Here is a 17,582-nt window from a genome sequence, read left to right as displayed (position 1 = left end):
ACATCTCCAAAGCGCAAAACGCTCTGTTTCACAAAATCTAGAATACTTGAAAAATAAAGATCACTTGAATTTAGAAAGTTTGATTATGATTTGAGCACATTACACAGTACATACACAGTTGATAAGTAAATGTGTCTTAGCTTGGTTTCACTTTGTGGAAACTGTCTGACCTTGCAGCATTAGGATTTGACAGTAGGCAGGTACTTTTTTTACTTAACCAATCGCTGCTATTTGGTTGTGACGTAGGTAATGTTGGAAGAAGGACAATAATGTCTTTCCCCTTGATAAAATTCACCAAACATTCTCTTTAATCCGGCTTTAAATCCTCGATCTCGGGAATCGTTGCCAACACAGAATGTATGTCTTCGTCTACATCCATCTTGACCGCTTTGTTTACTGTTGCGCTGTATCACAAAAGGGACCCAGACAGGTGCTTGAGTTTGACGTCATGTCTTCACAGCTCTTTGCTGATTGGCCGGTGCTCGGTCTACAAATTCCGGTGTTTTTGCAAACCGTCTAGTGTATTCTGATTCCTGACCTAGTCGCTGGAGAGAAATGAAATTGAGCGGAGGCACTTGGTTAAATGTATCTCCCAATGGACTTTTTGTAGTTTTTGTTGAAGTTAAAATATGAAAATACATTTTGCTACAGACTCAAGGCGAGGTCAGAGCATGTGTAGAGTTGGCAGTGCACTTAAGATAAGCACTCTCCACTCTGATAGTTTGCTGTATTGTAATAGTGAGTCACAATATAGAAATTTCAAACTCAGGAACAGACTTGATACTCACTACCGATTCTTATACCATGATAATAGTAAAAAATACTCTTTATTTAGACAATAAAATGACATTTTCAACATTAAATCATACTTTCTTTTATATTACCATGTGGCCTTATATCCGTGTAATCCCTTAGTGGTCCAGGTTAGTACCATAATGGTCCATGGGCGTATACTGGATTTATTTACTACTACTTGTTCTGATACAGCTCAAGATCAATAGATTCTAAAGCTATTCGGGAAAGATTCATTTCTGTCCTGTAAATGTGACTTTTTCGTATCGATACCTGCTCAAATTAGTGTCTAGTTTCGATACTAGTTTTAGCACACATTTTGCTACACTTAAGAAAAACAACAACTTCTTGCACTTAAAATAAGAAATAAAATCAAATGTTGTTGATTTAAAAATACAGACTTATTCTACTGGCAGCTAATTTTCCTTGTCACGTAAAATTAAATCAAATGCTCTTAATTTAAGCCATTATAACTTGCAGTGTAGTGGTAGTTTTCAAGTAAACAGCTACCTTTTACTCTTTTGTTTAGGAAAGATTGGATCATTTTCAGTTTAGAATTACCAAATGGTTCTAGTGAAGGTCTGTGGTGTTTAAAAACTCACTGAAGCACTTCCTGTATTACCACATGACATCGCAAGGTGGAAAAGAGTGTTTTCAGTCTGGGAACTTCACCTAAATATGCAAAGTTTATGTGTTAAACTTGTGTGAATGAAACAAAACACAACTCCAGGTCTGTTTTTGATGAGGAAACAACATAATAACACAGCTCGGAAAATAGCATAATATCCGCCCTTTAAATACAAAACCAGTCAGTGATTGAATTTCAAATAAAATTCCAAATGTGTCCTTCGGGAATCTCCACATCCTGACCCGAGTGGAGCAAGTAAACTTTCCCCTCTTTAACTTAATATTCCCTCTAACCCTGTTCTCGTGCGCGTCCACAGTCTGACCGTCATATTAGATTTGCCAGTGTAGCTCTTCTCCTGGGAACGGTGACAGAACACAGGTGGCTTTCAGAGGATCACACAACTGCTGGATTCATACAAGAGTGAAAAGGCCGGGGAAAAGCCAGTGTTTTGAAAGTGGAACGTTAAATCTGTCCGTAGCCTGGTGACATTTCCTATAAAATGGGCTTATTCAGTCTGATTTAACACTCAGCCTGGTGCACGCTTTGTGAATGGGATAACACTGTTTCTTTTTACTCCCCAGTGTGTTTTTAAAGTGCACTGGTTAACATTTACTTGTTTCTGTTATTACATTACATTCTTTGTCTACATTATTCCACAGTCACTGCAGGGCAAGTCACTTCAAAACTGTAATTCTTTATTTATGACTTGTTACTGCCATTTCAAATTAATTCATTACATTACAATGTTATTGTATTTAAAATGTAAGACATTACACGACTACTGCAGCACTTTAAGTTACTCTCACCAAAATAACTGTCGCTGATTGTCAAATAACAATCAGCGAATGAAGATGCTGAACTTTTGCGCCATATATGGACTGAACCAGGACTGAACTGAAGACTGAACCAGGAGGACTAAATCAGGACTAAATCAGGTCGAAACCAGGTCGAAACTAGGACTGAACCAGGTCTAAACCAGGTCTAAACCAGGTCTAAACCATGTCTAAACTAGGACTGAACCAGGTCTAAACCAGGACTAAACCAGGACTAAATCCAGGACTAAACCAGGACTAAACCAGGACTAAACCAGGACTAAACCAGGACTGAACCAGGTTTAAACCAGGACTAAAGCAGGACTAAACCAGTGCTGAACCAGGACTGAACCCGGACACAACCAGGAGGACTGAATCAGGATTGAAACAAGTCTAAACCTGGTCTAAACCAGAATCAAACACGTACTAATCTTGGACAAGGACTTGGAATCTAGAGAACCCTGGGCCCATGGAGCAGGGTGTCCACAAAACGTGACCAGGGCGTCGGCTGCGATTAGCCCAGTGGAGGGCGGATTTCTGCAGTGGTCCTTTCGCCCGCGGTTACCCGATGATCTACGAGGGCGCACCTCTGGGCCCGTCTTGACATTTGGAACGTAACAATAGCTTTTCACCGCTGCTGATGTCGCGGTGATTTTAGCGAATTTGTATGAAGAAAAACGAAAAACCCACCACTTCAATCCAGGTTAAAAATGCATTGTAAAGCACGTTACTTGACATTTGTACTGAGTAAAATATTAAATTTTTTTCCCCCCTTACTTGCCTTACATTACTGCATTACAGCATAATGCGTTACTCCCAACACTGTCCACAGTATGCGATTAACTGCATCCATCTTGCATCCATTCAATTAAGGTTATTTTTACTACTCAAAAACATGATTCTTACTAAGAGTACGGTCACTTCTCCATAGATCTGGTCTGTAATTTTGCTCAGTGGTGTCACATGCTTGTATTTATGGAAACAGACAAGTCTAATAGCATATTGTGGCACATTCTGGGCAAAGCAATAACATCTCCTTGGAATCTAGCAGTGAGCGAACCATTCAGCAGAAAAGCGACACACTGCAGCTTTAATTAGGATGTGTAAAATAAGAGTTGACCTGGTAATAAAAACATTTACAGACTGAAGGTGAGGTCAGAGCATGTGTAGTATTGGCAGTGCACTTAAGATAAGCTAAGAGTATTTGAAAGACTCTTTCTCCACTCTGATTGTTTGCTGTATTGTAAGTGAAGTTGTAGTGAGTCACAATACACAGATTTCTAACACAGGAATAGACTTGAGCCTGTGTAATCCCTCAGTGGTCCAGGCAGGTTCCATCGTGGTCTATGGGCGTAAACTAGTCTATGTGCTATTAAACTTGTTTTGATACAGCTCAAGACATTTTGTCCTGTGAATGGGCCTTTTTTTCAGTACCTGCTCAAATGAGTACCTAGTTTTGATCCAATTTCATATACTTTTGACAGCTCTAGTATGTAACATGTGCCCTGTGCATGTACGGATAATCATTGGCATGAAATGAAAATTATTTCTGCAAAATGTTTGAAGACAAAAACAAGTTAATATCACATGCGTTCTTTGTATTACATATTCAAGAGGCAGGAATGCTCTAGATAACTTTTTTGTTGTAAGGTCTGCCACCTGCTAGTCTCCATGGAGATTTTATTGTATGTTCCACAGTATAGCATTAAACTTCTCCTTCTCCTTAGTAACAGAGAGGTGACTCCTCCAGGCCAAGTTACAGATCGCCAATGGTGTAGTGTTTTTTTTAAACTGGGGGTACATGATTTGTGACGTCATGAATCCCACCCATCTACACCCCCTCACTTCTAGACTGGTTTAGTCCTGGTTTAGTCCTGGTTTAGTCCTGGTTTAGTCCTGGTTTAGTCCTGGTTTAGTCCTGGTTTAGTACTGGTTTAGACCTGGTTTAGACCTGGTTTAAACCTGGTTTAGTCCTGGTTTAGACCTTGTTTAGACCTGGTTTAGTCCTGGTTTAGTCCTGGTTTAGTCCTTGTTTAGACCTGGTTTAGACCTGGTTTAGTCCTGGTTTAGTCCTGGTTTAGTCCTGGTTTAGACCTTGTTTAGACCTGGTTTAGTCCTGGTTTAGTCCTGGTTTAGTACTTGTTTAGACCTGGTTTAGACCTGGTTTAGACCTGGTTTAGACCTGGTTTAGTCCTGGTTTAGTCCTGGTTTAGTCCTGGTTTAGACCTGGTTTAGACCTGGTTTAGTCCTGGTTTAGTCCTGGTTTAGATCTGGAATCAGTCCTGGTCCCCTCAAGTCGCAGGTCACTATAGGACAGTACTGCAGATATCACGAGCCTATGCAGGTTGTTTTCACCATTGCCAATAGCTCCAGTTTGATGTTTAAGTTGTTGGAGTTTTTTATATATATTTTTTTTTTTATATATATATCTCATGCTGGGAGAAGTGAGTGGAGACATAGCCCTGCGTACCAGGCCCACTACACCCATGCAGATTACATCTGTGGAGCGGCAAACGCACTCATTGTGCATGTAAGAATGCATGTGTTTGAAGGTCATTTTGAGCAATAAAAAGGCCTATAATTGAATAAATAATGCCATATGGTTGGTCATTGAGTTCATGTATAATAAGTTGCTTTCAGCTTATAAGTATTTGTATTTTAAAGTAGAATTTTATACACTACCGGTCAAAAGTTTTAGAACACCCTAATTTTTCCAGTTATTTATTTCAACTCAAGTCGTGGAAGTCCAATGAAGAGCTTGAAATGGTACAAAGGTAAGAACTGAACAGCCAGAGGTTTAAAAAAAAAAAAAAAAAAAGTCCCAAGCTCTGCCAAAACTACCTCAGGAAAAAAGAACAAGATGTTAAGCTTGAAAACATGGAGTGTCCAGCACAGTCTCCAGACTTAAACCCCATCGAGCTGGTTTGGCATGAACTGGACAGAAAAGTAAAAGCCAAGCAACCTACAAGTGCCACACATTTATGGGAACTTCTGCAACAGACTTGGGAAGAACTTTCTGAAGAATGTTTGATTTCTATTGTAAAAAGAACGAGCCACGAGAGTGTTCAGCTGTTATATCTGCCAAAGGTGGACACTTTCATGAATCAAAAGGTTTAGAATACATTTTGGTCAACCCTAAACAATAAAAAAAATGGAAAAAGTGTGGTGATCTAAAACTGTATGTCAAATTTCATAACCAAATCCTCTCTAGTTGCTGTTGACACTAACCGTTTTAGGTCTTTGTGGTCAGTATAAAAATAGCTGTGTGCACTTGTGTGTCATGTGCACTTGGTTAGATGAGCATTTTGTTAAAAACCTCTTGAGAACAGCCATCCCACGTAAACAGTATTTGTCTTGTGTTTAGTCAAGGGCAGTAACAGTAACAGCAATAATTAGCCTCTGCGCTTGAACCGAAATGAGGTCATACTGAGACCGTGTGGGAACTTCAGTGCAGTCGTCCTCCGGTATTAAAGGTGCACTATGTTACTTATTCACTGGGCATCCATCACCTGCTTGTTTCTATGGATATGTCATTGCTCTGCCTGGAATGTTCCACAGTATGGCATTAAACAGAATACTGGCTAGAGCTTCCCCCTGGCTTGAAAGTCCCAGCGTGAGCGTCCCATTCTCTCTGTGAGATGTCCCCCTCCTCCTTCCAGATGCCCCCTTCTCACACAGGTACCTGCTGTGCCCAGGAAAGGGGGGATCTTCCCACCGGCCTTTAGTATGGGATGTATTGAGTTAGAAAATCTGCATTCTATATCATAATAAAATGAAATGTGAACGTAGCGGGACCAAATGTCAGGCCTTGTTCATGTCATTTTACCGATTTTCCCAAAGTGACACAAATTTTTACAGTTTATAATATCAAAATAATCCTCATTTGCTCGCAGAAGTTTACTATGAAATCATATTTTTAATTTTTTTCTTGTTCCCCATGTCCTATTAGCCTGATTCATCAGCCGGTTTCACTTCGTGGAAACCGTCTGACCTTGCAGCATTAGAATTTGTTCGCTCGACGGTAGGCGGGTACTTTTTATTATTTAACCAATCGCTGCTATTTGGTTGTGACGTATGTAATGCGCTTCTAACGGGGCTACTTTTCGCAATAACGTCTTTCCCCTTGATAAAATAATAATGATGAAACCAAACATTCTCTTTGTTCCAGCTTTAAATCCTCGATCTTGGAAATCGTCGCGAACACAGAATATATGGCTCTTCGCTGATTGGCTGGTGCCCGGACTCGCACTTCCGGGATTCTTGCAAACCGTCTAGTGTGTCTGATTCTTGACCTAGTCGCTGGAGAGAAATGGTTAACGTCCTATAGCATCTGTAACTGTTGATTATTTGCTTACCTGCTTGCAATGAACATAATTTGTAAGCAGCACAAGAAACTTAAAAAGCTATAGAATTTGTTCAAAAATCATTTAGAATCACTTTTAGGAAGGTTTTAACTATATATTTTTTTAATTATTTTGTATGTATATAGATTGATTACCTTTTATAAATGGTATAATTCAGGAGGACTTTCCATCTTGGTGACCTTCCAGCCAAAAGGACTTTCCAGCTGATTTCCCATTAAACAGCTCTACTCATTTACTCAATTACAATTGGTTTTACAGCTCAAAAATACCTACAAAAATGGTCCCTACCTGCTTTTGTAACCTCAGTCTTTTCACATGACATGAAACTTCACCTGGATCATGATTTACAGCATTTGGAGGGAACACAAAGCGGGAATGTGGAAGGACCAGTCGTTTGTGAATATATGAGTAGACTAGACTAGGCTGGCTGCAGAGTTGTTGTGTTCAGTGTTGATGAAGCTGCGAAGGCTAAAAGCATACCAGCAGACCCACGCTAATGGGGAATTTCAGAGGTAAGATTACTTTTTTTTTTTTTTTTTTCTTAAAAGGTCTCAGAGAAAACTTTTTGTATTTTGCGGGAATATATTAGACTAATGGAAGTGCTAAAATCTGCCTTAAATCAAGACTTTTTTTTTAAGAGTATGTGGGTAGCTTTTATTAAAGGTGAGAGAAATGGACCTTGAATGCACCATTAGAAATCTGGTTTTAGGACAAGGTGCTTTTGAATGTTGTATCTCGTCTCTTCAGGTACCTTCCTTATGTATGTATTTATCTATGTCAATGCAGTAATAGCATAAATAAAAGGTAGAATTCATTCATTTTGAAGGATAATGTTGTTATAATGAGATAATCCTGTCACATTAATAAATTTATACCACTGACACAAAAACCCAAGAGCAGATTTAGTAAGGAACGATGTAGTAAGTAGTAGTAATTATTGTGACGGGCTATTTTTTTTAACCTAGTCATGGTTCAGGCATTTACTCTTTGACCTCTTAGCTGTATTTTTTAAAATGAAAAGACAGCGCTGTGATCTGTTTTCATTGGTGGAACGTTTGAAATTCTCGTTCGTCTCGTTCATTGGCTCATCTGCTCATGTTACTTGCAGCGTTCAAAAATCTGGAAGTCAAACTCAAATGGGCTCAAATCTTACTAACAAAAATCCAGCTCTTCAGATTTAAAGGGCTCATATTACGCTATTTTCTGATCTGTGTTATAATGTTGTTTCCTCATCACAAACAGACCTTCAGTTGTGTTTTGTTTAATTCATGCAACACACAAACCCTGCAAATTGAGGGTGAATTCTTAAAAGTTTTAAACTCCATGTACCTTCACTAGAATCATCTGGATAATTTCAGTGCCAATCAAAACCTAGTCCCTTCACTCAATTTTATTTCTCTCCAACGACGAGATCAGGAATCAGAATACACCAGATGGTTTGCAAGAATCCCAGAAGTTGTAGACCGCGCACCGGCCAATCAGTGAAGAGCTGTGAAGCCATGACGTCTGGGTCCCTTTTGTGGCACAGCACAACAGTAAACAAAGCGGTCGAGATGGACGTAGATGAAGACATACATTCTGTTTTGACAATAATTCCCAAGATCGAGGATTTAAAGCCGAAACAAAGAGAATGTTTGGTGAATTTTATCAATGGGAAAGACGTTATTGCCCTTCTTCCTACGGAATTTGGCAAATTACATACGTCACGACCAAATAGCAGTGATTGGTTAAATAAAAAAAGTACCTGTCTATCGTCGAGCGAACGAATCCTAATGCTGTGAGGTCAGACGCTTTCCACGAAGTGAAACCAGCTGATGAATGTAGCTGTTAAAGCAAGGCAAGTTTATTTGTATAGCACAATTCGTACACAAAGTAATTCAAAGTGCTTTACAGAATAAGAAATACATTTAAAATCACAATAAAAACAAATCAAAACATAAATAATCATCATAAAATTAAAGACTAAAATTTAAAAAGAGAGAGACATTAATTACATAAATTAGAGAGAAGAGTGTGGAATGAAAACCTTTCAGTCATATGCACAGTGAAACAGAACAGTTTTGAGCCTGGATTTAAACAGCGTCAAAGTAGAGTCCTGTCTCACATGTTCAGGAAGACTGTTCCAGGTTTTAGCTGCGTGAACCTGAAACTCTGACTCCCCGTGTTTAGTCCTGACTCTGGGCATCAGCAGGAGGCCGGTCCCTGAGCTCCCCAGAGTGCAGATGGTTCATATGGCACTAACATGTCAGAGAACATACTAACTTGAAAGCTAAGGCTTCATGACATGACAAAGTGGAACAGATTTTGAGCTTTGGAGATGTAGACAGATAATAACAAAAGATTACTCAAGTCTGTGAATAAAACAAAACACAACTCCAGGTATGTTTTTGAGGAAGTAACGAATTATAACATGGCTTAAAGCTCACAAGAGTCAATTTTGCGTAGACCTTTTCATTGTCACATTAGTCAGACTTGAATACAAAGATATAATATATTTAGAATTTACGTGTTCAGATATCCATTTATAAGTCTACAGGGCACATTTTTGAACCATTTTCCAAGTTTGCTTAGTGCACACACTTGAACAAAATGCAAGTTTAAGCTGCGCTGAAGAGAAAAAAAAACAAAACATTGCAGAGTGACTTCAGTGATAGCCTTGAATGTGTGTCAGAGGTGAATAAGCGCTCTCATAATAGCAGACTGTAGCGTATTAGCAATGAAATAGAGAGGTCAAACACAGGCCAGACATGATAAGAGAAGCTTTAAAGCTCATTTCTAAAGACTATAACTCTATCGGCGCAGTTATGTCTTCAGTTCCACACCTTTTGTCAGAGGATTTCCCTGCTCTGACCGGGTTAACAACTTTTTCAAATTTGAACTGACTCATTCCTGTTTTTGTTTGAACAGAAGTCGGAGAGGAGGAGGAGGAGCTCTGCCAAGCCAAAACAGCTCTCCTCTCCGCTCTTCCTGTAGCTGGGTTTTCTTGGAATCAAATTATTGAAAGTTCACAAAAGAGTAGACCTGTCATGATAAGACATCTTGAATCTGTAATTATATTGAAACTATAAAGCAGAATTGTTCCACAGAAAGTCTTCTAAATGTACAAGATTGATGAAAATACGAGCTGCAGGAAATACATAACAGAATGCAACACTTAAGTGAGGGCTGTCCAAAACACACTAGAAGATTACAATTTTATTTTATTTATTGATTTATTTACTTTTTTTGCAATTATAATCAAATTCTGGGGGACTGATGGGCTTTCAAAACCGGGAAAGCTCTTTACATTTTCATTCTTATCTTATACTATTATTTAAGTTACTGTAAATTGCCTTCAGTTACATTTGTACAGAAATCTAATTGTAACAGCACAATGAAATGACCCTAACCAGGCTGGTGCCACCTAGTGCCTCCTCCCAATTTCATTTCTCTCCAGCAACTAAGTCAGGAATCGGAATACACTAGACGATTTGCAAAAAACCCCAAAGCGCAAGTCCAGGCACCAGCCAATCAGCAAAGAGCCATACATTCTGTGTTGGCAACTATTCCTGAGATCGAGGATTTAAAGCCGAAACAAAGAGTTTGGTGAATTTTATCAAGAGGAAAGACGTTATTGCCCTTCTTCCTACAGGATTTGGGAAAAGCTTAATATTCCAGTTAGCCCCGTTAGTGGCGCATTACATACGTCGCGACCAAATAGCAGCGATTGGTTAAATAAAAAAAGTACCCGCCTACCATCAACTGAACGAATCCTAATGCTGCGAGGTCAGACGGTTTCCATTAAGTGAACTGGCTACTGAATCAGGCTACAGTAACCCTGCTTTGTAAGTTAGAAAGTCAGGAGTAAACTTGTTTCATAATAATCACTGTTTCATGATTTTGCAATTTTTCCAAATCTAAGTGATCTGCTCAGCCTTAATTTAAAAGTGCATTGTGTAACATTTCTGGTGAAGGGCCCATCAAATGCTTGATTCCACATTGTCTGGAATGTTTCAGAGTCTGGTATTAAACCTTTCTATCTTCATGGAGCCCAACTTGACCAAGTTACAAGTCAGATCTGTGGAGACTTCAACCCCGCTCACAGTCAGCATGCCTGTTTTTCTAGGCATTTTTAAACTATAAAAACACCTGTAATTGAATAAATGTAAGGTAGAGATGTTTAAAGTCATACTGTGGAACATTCTAGGCAAAGCAATGACATATCCATAGAATCAAGCAGGTGAGGGACCCCCCCAACCAAAAGTTACACAATGCACTTTTCAGTTGTTAGTTTCTATACATAATAAGTCATAGAAGTGATCTATTCAACCCTCTAGAATATTAAAACAGCACAACAAAATAACAAAAAATCTCCTGCTAGAATCAAAGAAAAAGCACACACGATAAATACTGCGCCCCGAAGATTATTTTTCCGTTTAACATGTCTTGAAGTCGATATGGTAATTATAGTGACAGGCCTACAAAAGATGTGGTGATTTGGAATTTGTAGTGAAAGAGCTGTGCAGGAATTTGGAGAGCTGACATTTCGATATGTTTGGAGGGGCGCGATTGACACCCCGAAACACGCGCCTCGTCTCGGTGTCTCCAGGAATACTTTAAGGTCACATTTCTAAAGGACCTCCCATACAGTACTTTTACATTCCTCCTGACCCATCCCCCCCCCCCCAATCCTCGGTCTCATCCCCTGCCAAAAACTTCTCCTTGTAAACAATCCGACCAGCCCCGCGCGTTTAAACTGGCTGTCATCCCAGGCTAATGGTTCCCCTCACCACAGAGCATTTATGGTGAAGCATATGAACCTTTAACTCTTTTCACATGATGTCTGCTGCTTCTGCAAAATGGGCCCATTCAGTAAAAGCTGTGGCTATAAGACTTTCTTTAACCTACAAGTTGGAACAATGTACAGATGTAGTAATATAGATATTTTTTTTTTTTTGTAATGTGTAATGGCTAGTTGAAATGTTATAGTTATAAGTTCTAGTATAGTTTTGGCTACTTTTTTTAAAAGTTTCTGTAGTCTGTAGTAAGACCGATAAGGTTTCTGGAAGGTTTTAAAGGCCCCATACATTTGGTGTCTGTTTGGACTACTAGAGCTTTTCATGATACTAACATTTCATGCTTGATTTCGATACTAAGGATTAAAAAATCTGTCAGAATGTTTTAGTACAACTTTGGTAGGCTACGAAGCCACGCCGCTTGATGGATTGTTGAAGCATTACAACTACCGTAGTCAGGAGCCTCACGGACTAAAGGGCAAAGTATAGTCCTGTGTTGGCATTTATGATGTCAATGAAATGCTACAGAGAATATATGTCCATTCATATATATATACGGTCTATGTGTATAACCTGTAGACTTAGTCTGACAGAAGCTGACTGCATCAGTGCACAAGGAGCGAGCTGTTTTTTTCAGAGCTTATAGTTTATGCAAACTTAAAGCATGTGGTTTTAAGTTTTGTTTCTGTAAAACGTAAACAAATGTGCGCAAAGCTGCGTTAAACACATTATTCCTCACAGTCCTCCTTGTAGAAAAAAAATAAATATTAAATTATCCACCTGCATTCACATTCATAATACACATTCACCAAGACAGGGAGGTAATGACAGGCGAATTACGCCACGATCTGCCAATGGATCGTGGATGCCTGGTCTGAGGTTTTAAAGGCCCCATATTACTCTATTTTCTGATCTATGTTATAATGTTTTTTCCTTATCACAAACAGATCAGGAGTTGTGTTTCGTTTCATTCACACATGTTTAACACACACATCCTGCATATTTACGTTGTTTTGCAATTCTTGTCTAAAAACAAAACAGGAAAAACCCAACCCCCTACACAACACACACACACACACACACACACTGACACAGGTTTTATTAAATAAAACAAAAGTAATGTTGTAGTGCAGCATAACCAAACTGCTAGCCCCCCTTATATTGATATTTTGGCCAGTTTATAATTTAAATGTTCAGCTCTGGAACTGAAACATGTCTTAAAGCTCATAAGAGTCAATTTTGTGAAATATAGTATACACTAAAAAGCTAAAATATTGATCTATCTCTAGTTTCTGTTCTAGTTTTACCACAGGAAAAACTACGCTCACTTCCAAACTTGTGTCAGCCAAATGCATGCAGTGATTAACTACTATTTTATAAACTATTGTTATAAATGAACACAACAGGAAGCGGGTAAAATATTGCTTTGATGTCGTTTGTTTTGTTCTTCCAGGTGTGTAATTGATTGACAGTTGACATCATTGTACTTGAGATTATCTGTAGGAATGTGCATGGTGAATGGCCTTCATGCTCAAACACCAACTTTACAATACCTCATGAAAGGGGTAATTGTTCACATACTTTTGGTCTCTGTTTGGACTACTAGAGCTTTTCATGATACTAACAGTTGAAACTTGATTTTGATACTTAGGATTAAAGGTTCTTATAACAATAGAATGGCATCTTTCTACTTTCTTTTGTGTTACCATGTGGTGTTATATCTGTGTACCGTATTTTTTGGACTATAAGGTGCACTTAAAATCCTTTTAATTTTCTTAGAAATTGACAGTGCTCCTTATAATCCGGTGCACTTTATGTATTAATTCTGGTTGTGTTTACTGACCTCGAACTGATTTTATGTGGTACACGGCGCTCAAAAATGTATCAAAATGTTTTATTACGACTTTGGTAAACTACGAACTAAAGTAAAGTAAAGTAAAGTAAAGTAAAGGGCGAAGTATAGTTCTGTGTTGGCATTTATGACATCAGTGAAATGTTACAGAGAATATACTGTATGTCCATTCACATATACAGTCTATACGTATGACCTTCAGCAGCACATGGAACAAGCTGTTTTTTTTCAGAGCTTATAGTTTATGCAAATTAGCCATGTGGTTTTAAGTATAACAAAAAAGTATATTTGAGTCCTCTTCGTAGAAAATAATAAAACATACTTAAGTGATCCACCGACATTCATATTCATAATCCACATTCACGATCTGCCAATGGATCGTAGACGCCTGGGCTAAAGTATCAGTCTCACGTGTCGTCCATTTGTTTCGCTTAATGCACTTTTATAATGCGGTGCACCTTATATATGAAAATAGATGACAGAAATCACCATTTATGTTATTAGGTTCTTTTTTCTTGACAGAAAAAAGAAACTAACAGCATAAATTATTGGAAGACCAAATGAACCTCATTGGACTAGAATTCAACATGGTCCATGGGCACACCTCAAGATCATTCTAAAGCTATTCAGGAAAGGTTAATTTATGTCCTGTGAATGAAACTTTTTTCAGTCATTCGATACCTATTCAAATGAGTATCTAGTTTCAGTATCTGATTTTCGATACTTTTGACAACTCTTCTAACTAAAGATGCCCTATTTTGAAAACTTCTTTGACTGTAGCTGCAAAGTATGTCTAGAATTCTTTATTGTCACTTTAATTTGAATTCCCCCTTTCTCCCCATAGCGCTATTTCCCCAACTACGCCAGAGTTCGCTGGGCTGTCAGACCTTGTAAAAAGTCTGTGATATCCGTAGCCAAAACAACAGCTAGAATGTGTTTTGATATGTAACTCCGAGCTGACAGCAGTGGTAGCCGGGGCAGGTTGTAAACGTCACCGTGAAAAAATCCCTGTAGACACAAAGCTCTCCTCTGTGTTATTAGCCATCACCGCTGCTAACTGTCTGACTCACCATCCAGCCAGGTACAGGGACCCTTTCTGTCAACAGATATAATGAGGCCATGACTATTTCACATTCTAATACCGGAAAAGGGACACAACGCTAACAAGTATCACGCCATTTACTGTTCCTATTTCCCCGCCAGGTCTTGTCTTGTTAAATCCACTGCAGCAGGTCCGAAAGCTTTAGTTTTTCCCATCCAACTCATGCTGTTTGTGTGTACTTTATGTGACTGCATTAAATCATGGTTGCGCTGGTGTTGTCTTAGGGCCATATGGCATTGGTTTGCACTGTCACAGCCGAGGAGCTTTTCTCTTTGAGGCATATGGCGTGTGTGGGCGGGTTTGCTTGTAGCCGGTGTTAGCGAGTGCCCGCATTTTCCATTTTTTTATTTATTTATTTTTTTAAAGGTCCTGCATTACACACACTCGACTCTTGTGAGGTTTAAAGGCGCGTTGTAGCTTAAATAACTTTTTGGTTGGGGGTCCGTCACATTCTTTTTTCTATAGATGTCATTGCTGTGCCTGGAATGTTCCACAGTATGACATTAAACAGCTCTACCTTACATTTATTAAATAACAGGTAGTTTTATAGCTCAGAAAAACTAGAAAAACAACATTCTGACTGTGAGCGGGGTCACCTCTCCACAGATCTGAGCTGTAATTTGGTCTGGTTTGGTCTCTGTGATGACAGAAAGGTGTAATGCCATACTGTGAAACATTTTAGACAAAATAATAACATCTCCACGAAGAAAAACATTTGACAGACCCTCCACCGGAAAAGTTACACAACAGAATAGAATATCTTTATTGTCATTGTAACAGATACAATGAAATTTAAGTGCAGTCCTCGTTCAGGGCAAAGGCAGCAATAAATAATCAAAGATAAAAAGATAAGAGTCTCTATGGACATTAAAAAAAACACACAAAAAAACTACATAAAAACCTCACACACCCACACATATCCCAGCCATCCACATCCACATGCATAGCTGTAAAACGTAAAAAAAAACTATGCTTTGGTAGCACCAGTTAGTGAAATAATTACTGGTGGATAAAACTGTTTTGTAGTCTGTTTGTCTTGGTTTTTATGGACTTTATGACCAGAGGCGGCGCTACCATTAGGCAAAATTAGGCGGCCATTTAGGGCCGCGAACCTGGAGGGGCCCCCAAACAATTGCCCTTGCGATTACCACTAATGGCCGAGGCCTCAGAGAAATTAGATTTTCTCTCAGTATGACATTAAATGGGAGTGAGTTACTTTTAAACAAAAAAAAAAAAACAGCATCAAAATAGTATTCCCACCCTTCACGTTAGTATGGACAAGTCAGCTTGACCCTGATTGGAACATAATCACAGCATAATCATATATAATGTATGTAAACAAAAATGTAAATGTAGTAGCAAAAAAATAAAACTACTTTCAGCTCTGATTATCTAGTAGGCTTCGTAACTAATAAGACAAGTTTCCAATCCACCATAATTAAAATAAATAGAGATGTGTATACTTCAAGAATAATGGGGAAAAACAGACAATAAATATTAAAAAATACAAAAACAAAAAACAACAAAACAGTGCATTATAGTGAGGGCCCCAAAGTTAAGTTGAGCCCCCAAATTGTTAACTCTGCCCCGTTTGTGACCGGGGTGTGATGGGTCTTCCAGGATATAGTTGGCATTATTTTTTTATTCATTTTTTTTTATGCGCCTTTAAGCCATGATAGAACGTTTTACCTCCTCAAAAACATACCCGAAGTTGTGTTTTGTTTCATTCACACATGTTTGAGTAGCCTCTTATTATTAGTCTGTCTACATTTCCAAAGCTCAGAATACTCGGTTCCACCTTGTGATGTCATGTAGTGGTAGTTTTTAAGTTAACAGCTCCTTTTAGAGATGTAACTCCAGGACTGAAATCATCCAACAGATTGTAGTGTAAGTGTGTGTGAGTGTTTTCAGTTTGAGAGAAGAACTCAGTCTAAATTTGCAGGGTTTGTGTGTTAAATAGGGATGTAACAATAACCGAAATATCGTGATATCGTATCGTCAAAAGTCTCACAATAACTTCGTGGATCATCATAATATATTGAATCTCAAGTCTCTTTGCTTAAATTCATTGTTTTGGTGCAGCAATAGCTAAAAGAAACAGAGGGAACTACAACAACTATGATCCTTTGCTCTGTTTCAGTTGTATTTGCAAGACGAAATAACTTATTTAGCACTTTTAGATTGTAAGTCTTTGGTTTATGACAGAACCAAAGTCTTGTCAAGGCAGAATATCGCAATAAATATCATACGGAGAGATGCTTATTGTTGAAAATATCGGACCAAAAAATGTGGATATCGTTACATCTCTAGTGTTAAATGTGTGAATGAAACAAAACACAACCCCAGGTCTGTTCGTGATGAGGATCAGAATAGATCAGAAAACAGTTTGATATTGGCCCTTTAAGAATCACTCGTCTGCTTATCTTGACGTGTTGGTTTAGCAGTGTTGATATGAAGGAGTGTGTGTCCACGTGTGTGCTCAGAGACTGGTATGTGTGAACAAATTAGACTTGTGTTTAACAGAGCGTCAGACTCGGAGCTCTCAATGGAGCCTGGACCAAATATCCAAAATGTCTTACTATATTTATCTCTGTACAGTAGGAGGCACTTTGAGAATGTAGGTCTTCTAACTCTATGGGCAGTTCTTAGAGATATAACTAGTGTTTATTCATTTTTATTGTTTCTAGTAGAATTTCAAGACTGAGATTATAAAGTATATTTATTTATTTATACATTTCAGTTGTTACTCATGGTATTTGTCACTGATAGTATGTATTAGGGATGTAACAATAATTGAAATACCGTGATATCGTATTTTCAAAAGTCTCACAATAATATCATAGGGCATCACAATATATCGAATTACACGTTCCTTTGCTTAAATGCATTTTTTATGTTTTTTACTTGAATTCTTGGGATTATGATGGAAATAATTCACACCAAAATATTGTCAGGGTATTTTAAAAGCAAAAAAAGCATCCTATCTACAATTATACCAAAATATTGCAATAAATATTGTACCCTGAGATGCATATTGTGATAATATCATATCGAGAGATTTGGATATCGTTACATCCTTAGCGTGTATGTTTTTTCAAAATATTTTCAGATCTTCATGCTTACGATTTCAGATTTTTGGTTACATCTAAAAGTGTTTTGTTTTGATCTGATTCTTTGAGGATGTTTTGCATTACGTTGATCACTATATTCAGACTACATTTTCGCGTGCCTCTAAAATCTTTTGGTTGAGTTTCAAG

The 17,582-nt window shown here is 38.3% G+C and overlaps 1 protein-coding gene across 3 annotated transcripts in view; it reads left to right on the top strand.

The window, feature by feature from the left end:
- The window catches only part of LOC110166534 (plakophilin-4), a 223,403-nt gene that overhangs the window by 30,480 nt on the left and 175,341 nt on the right, over nucleotides 1–17,582 (top strand). For 2 of the 3 annotated variants that reach the window (XM_020931786.2, XM_020931785.2), the window contains exon 1: nucleotides 7,040–7,108. The exons of the other annotated variant lie outside the window; for it this stretch is intronic. In XM_020931786.2, the coding sequence (XP_020787445.1) occupies nucleotides 7,093–7,108 (16 nt within the window). In that variant the 5' untranslated portion in view covers nucleotides 7,040–7,092. Of the gene's footprint in view, nucleotides 1–7,039; nucleotides 7,109–17,582 lie in introns of those variants that run through there. 3 annotated transcript variants of the gene reach the window in all.

Source organism: Boleophthalmus pectinirostris, unplaced genomic scaffold (genome assembly GCF_026225935.1).
Source record: "Boleophthalmus pectinirostris isolate CB_2022bp ecotype Guang Dong unplaced genomic scaffold, ASM2622593v1 HiC_scaffold_1, whole genome shotgun sequence".
Lineage (NCBI taxonomy): Eukaryota > Metazoa > Chordata > Actinopteri > Gobiiformes > Gobiidae > Boleophthalmus > Boleophthalmus pectinirostris.
The sequence above is the reverse complement of the archived record's forward strand: the minus strand, read 5'-3'. Positions and strand labels throughout refer to the sequence as shown.